Here is a 3,837-nt window from a genome sequence, read left to right on the forward strand (position 1 = left end):
AATTTCCTTGTGGGAACGACCCCCCCCCCCCAATGTGGTCCGTGTCCCGTGAGCAGACATCGTAGATACGTGTCGACCTAAAAGCACATACTCCCCGGGGGGGCATTTCGGTCAATTCACCGCGCGACGCCAGCTGGCCGAAGGATAGCAGAAAGAGGGTGTCGAGAGAAAATCCAGGAACCAAAAATTAAATCGCGACCCCCAAGGTATCAGTAAGGGCACGAACGGGCGGGAAAGGAAGTGAATCGCTAAAAAAACATAAAGTATAAAAATAGGAAAGGAAGATAAAAAAGGAGCAATAAATCGCGAAAAATACACGCCCCCACCCACCCACCCCCTTCCCTGAATATACGCGAACGCGTATACGCCGAACGCGCAGCAGCCCCCCCCCCTCCCCCTATATAAAGCACCCCCTCCCCTCTTCACGGGCCGCGCGATACCGCACAATCTCTGCAACAAACTCTCTCTGCTTTCTCCGCCTCCGTCTCTCTCTCTAGCCCCCCCTCCCTCTCTCTCTCTAGCTCTCCTCAGAAGCCCCTAGGGTTTCGCCGCCGCCGCCGCCGCCGACCCGGAGGATCTCCGACCGAATCGAACCCTCGGCCTCCTCTCCCCCCCCCCGCCCCCTGCGCGCCGCGCGCGAGCTTCGATTCAGATCTGTAAGTCTCGCTCTCGCGGTCGATCTGCCGGTTTTTGTCGTCGTGATCTGTCTGTTCGATGTCCCTGCCCCCCTCCTCCTCTGGTTTCGGAGGGGATTTTCCCGGTTTCGTGCGCCGTTCGCCGTTCCGGCGAGACGGATCGCGTGGCATTTGATGTTGTCGATGTGTTTCGCGCGACGATGGGCGGGGGATCTCCGTTCTGTGGATTTTTTTCCGTGTGTTTTTTTTTCTGCGTTGGAAGTTGGTAGATCTTCTGCATCGGGCTAGGGATTGGGTTTTGTGATTTGCTCGCGTCTTGGCCATAATTATTGGATGATATTAGTTTTTGATGGCAATTGATTTGTGTGTGCATTTTTTTTTTGTATGTATCGCGAATTGGAAAGAATGGAGATTTATGTTCTGCGATTCTAAATTTGCGCAGTTTTCAGTTTTGTGTCCTTTGAAGTACAATTTGTTTTGGCCATGCGCGATTGTGAATCTGGTAATAAGATAGTTCGGATTGGCTCCCGGATGCTGTTTGTCTCGAGAGATTTATTTGGTGTTGCCTAATGAATTTGGGGGTTGTCCTTTCTGCGTTCTAGGGCTGTCTGTTGTTAATTTGATTGGCCATCTTGCTGCTTGGCGAGAAGCCATGGAGGCTCCTCGCCTGGTTGTATAATTTGAACCTAGCTTTTGATGTGATGATGGTATGATAGGTCTAGGTTCATCGTTGATTTGTGAAAAATTTGAACCTATTGCATGCTCACTCCGTAATCTATGTATGTTATTTGTTTTGGGACTTCTGCTTCCCTAGGTTGATGGGCTTATACGATTTTAATCCTTTTTTGTTTGCCCCTTTGATTAATTTTTTTTTATGGTAGAATCGTCTCTTTCATTGCAGACTGTCTTTCCTTTAGCATCCCTTCATCTGTGCATGTGGATGAATGTCAAACTGTGTGTTTTCGGGAGCTCTTCCTTGCTTTGTTTGTTTGGTTCGATGGAAGATGCTCAGGGTTGTCTTTTTCCGAACTTCTTGGTGTCTTAACATATACTGACCTGTGGATCTGATTGGTTGAGCAGGAAAAACTGAATGAACTAATGGAGTCAAAAGGTGGCAAGAAGAAGTCTAGCAGTAGTAAATCCTTATTCTACGAAGCTCCCCTAGGTTACAGCATTGAAGACGTTCGTCCACACGGTGGCATCAAGAAGTTCAGATCAGCTGCTTACTCCAACGTATGTAACATTGTTCCTTAATCATTTCTTTTTAGATTATATTCCTTTGATTTTAGGGCTTTAAAGCCAAGTGCATGTCTGACATCTGCCCTTTCATTATGCAGTGCGTGCGAAAGCCATCCTGAGATTCCCCAAGAAGTGGCGTCACTCCTTTAGTTTCTGCAATTTTGTTCAAGTCATAATAGTTGTAGTTCTGCCGTCTCTGTTTCTTTTCAACTTCTCTCATCCTCTCGTTCTCACTCGCGACTCGTTCTCAACCACCGGTACATCGCCTTCTTTCCGAAAGTCGCGATGGCATTGCCAGTTTCGGCCATCGGATTTGAAGGCTACGAGAAGAGGCTCGAGCTGACGTTCTATGAGCCTGGAATCTTTGCTGACCCTGAAGGATTGGGTCTCCGCTCATTGACCAAATCCCAGTTGGATGAGTTTCTGACACCAGCTGAGTGCACCATTGTTTCTTCGCTGTCAAACGATTTCGTGGACTCTTACGTCCTTTCGGAGTCGAGCCTCTTTGTGTACCCTTACAAACTCATCATCAAGACTTGCGGGACGACGAAATTACTTCTTTCCATTCCAGCTATCCTCAAATTGGCTGATTCCCTGTCCCTTTCTGTCAAGTCTGTGAGGTACACTCGTGGTAGCTTTATATTCCCTGGTGCCCAGCATTTCCCGCATCGGAACTTCTCGGAGGAAGTAGCTGTCCTTGATACCTACTTTGGCAACCTTGGTGATGGAAGCAAGGCGTATCTGATGGGCTGTCCAGAAAAGGCTGAGAAATGGCATGTTTATTCTGCTTCTGCTGAGAAGATGAGCCTCTCGGATTCAGTTTTCACTCTCGAAATGTGCATGACTGGTCTCGACAAGAAAAGGGCATCTGTCTTCTTCAAAGAGAACTCGCCTTCTGCTGCATCTATGACTGAGGAATCTGGCATTCGGAAGATTCTCCCAGAGTCTGGTATCTGTGATTTTGAGTTTGATCCCTGTGGCTACTCCATGAATGCCGTCGAAGGGGCTGCAGTTTCTACCATCCATGTCACACCAGAAGACGGCTTCAGTTACGCCAGTTTCGAGGCGGTTGGCTATGATTTCAAGGCTGTGAATCTGTCGCAGCTGATCCAGAGGGTTTTGGTCTGCTTTGAACCGACTGTCTTCTCCGTGGCTCTCCATTCCGAATTAGCCGGTGAGGATCTGGTGTCGAGGTTCCCTCTCGACCTGAAGGGGTACAGTGCCGGAGAGACGAGTTGCGAGGCCCTTGGAAAGGGTGGTTCTATCATGTACAAGAACTTCGCTCGAGCAGCAGCAGGAGCCTGTGGATCTCCGAGGTCCATCCTGAAGTGCTGTTGGAGCGAGGACGAGAAAGACGAGGAAGTCCAGAAGTGCTGTTGGAGCGAGGACGAGAAAGATGAGGAAGTCGAAGAGAAATAGTCGTATAGAGACTCCAGAGTCATTAGTAGTAAGTAAGTATTGGACGAATAAAAGTGCTTTGGGGTTTATGTTGTTTCGAGCAATATTCAGCTCGAGAGACTGTCGTGTTGTTTCATTTCTTTGTTTCCTTTGTCGTATGGAGTCGTAGTTGCTTTTTAGCCGTCGAGTCCCGCAGTCCGCCATGGCCGTGGCCATGGTGCGGCGACTGGGGCAGAGTCAAGTGTCATTGTTCGGACGTGTTGCTGTTTAATGAAAGATCATTCTATGTTTTGTTTTCATCGACTTATCTTGCCTGATCTCGGTCCTCTTCGACGGCTGTGGCTTCTTTGAGCGGAACGTCAGCGCTACTTCTTGTGCAGACCGACTTATTACGGGACTGAATTTATCATGACGTTGATAGCATCTTACACCATTTTATGTGCTCGCATAGTAGTCAGTTTCGTACATACTTATATAAGTTATTAATTTATTAATAAGTCAGGATTCACTGAGATAACTACGAAAGTAAAAGGAGATTAGAACCCCCCATACGCATCATCGTCTT

General features: G+C 48.1%; 1 protein-coding gene across 1 annotated transcript; it reads left to right on the plus strand.

Moving 5' to 3' along the window:
• Positions 1-1,995: 1,995 nt before the first annotated feature.
• Positions 1,996-3,571, plus strand: LOC115674004 (S-adenosylmethionine decarboxylase proenzyme-like). Its single transcript, XM_056319946.1, has one exon. It carries the CDS (start codon positions 2,160-2,162, stop codon positions 3,291-3,293), a length of 1,134 nt encoding a protein of 377 aa, XP_056175921.1. The 5' UTR covers positions 1,996-2,159; the 3' UTR covers positions 3,294-3,571.
• The last annotated feature ends 266 nt before the right edge of the window (positions 3,572-3,837 follow it).

Source organism: Syzygium oleosum, unplaced genomic scaffold (assembly GCF_021117445.2).
Source record: "Syzygium oleosum isolate NSW1041296 unplaced genomic scaffold, Sole_v2.1 Sole_v2.19, whole genome shotgun sequence".
Classification (NCBI taxonomy): Eukaryota; Viridiplantae; Streptophyta; class Magnoliopsida; order Myrtales; family Myrtaceae; genus Syzygium; species Syzygium oleosum.

Coding starts and splice junctions, on each gene's coding strand:
- LOC115674004 (XM_056319946.1), top strand. CDS start 2,160: ATGGCATTGCCAGTTTCGGCCATCGGATTTGAAGGCTACGAGAAGAGG.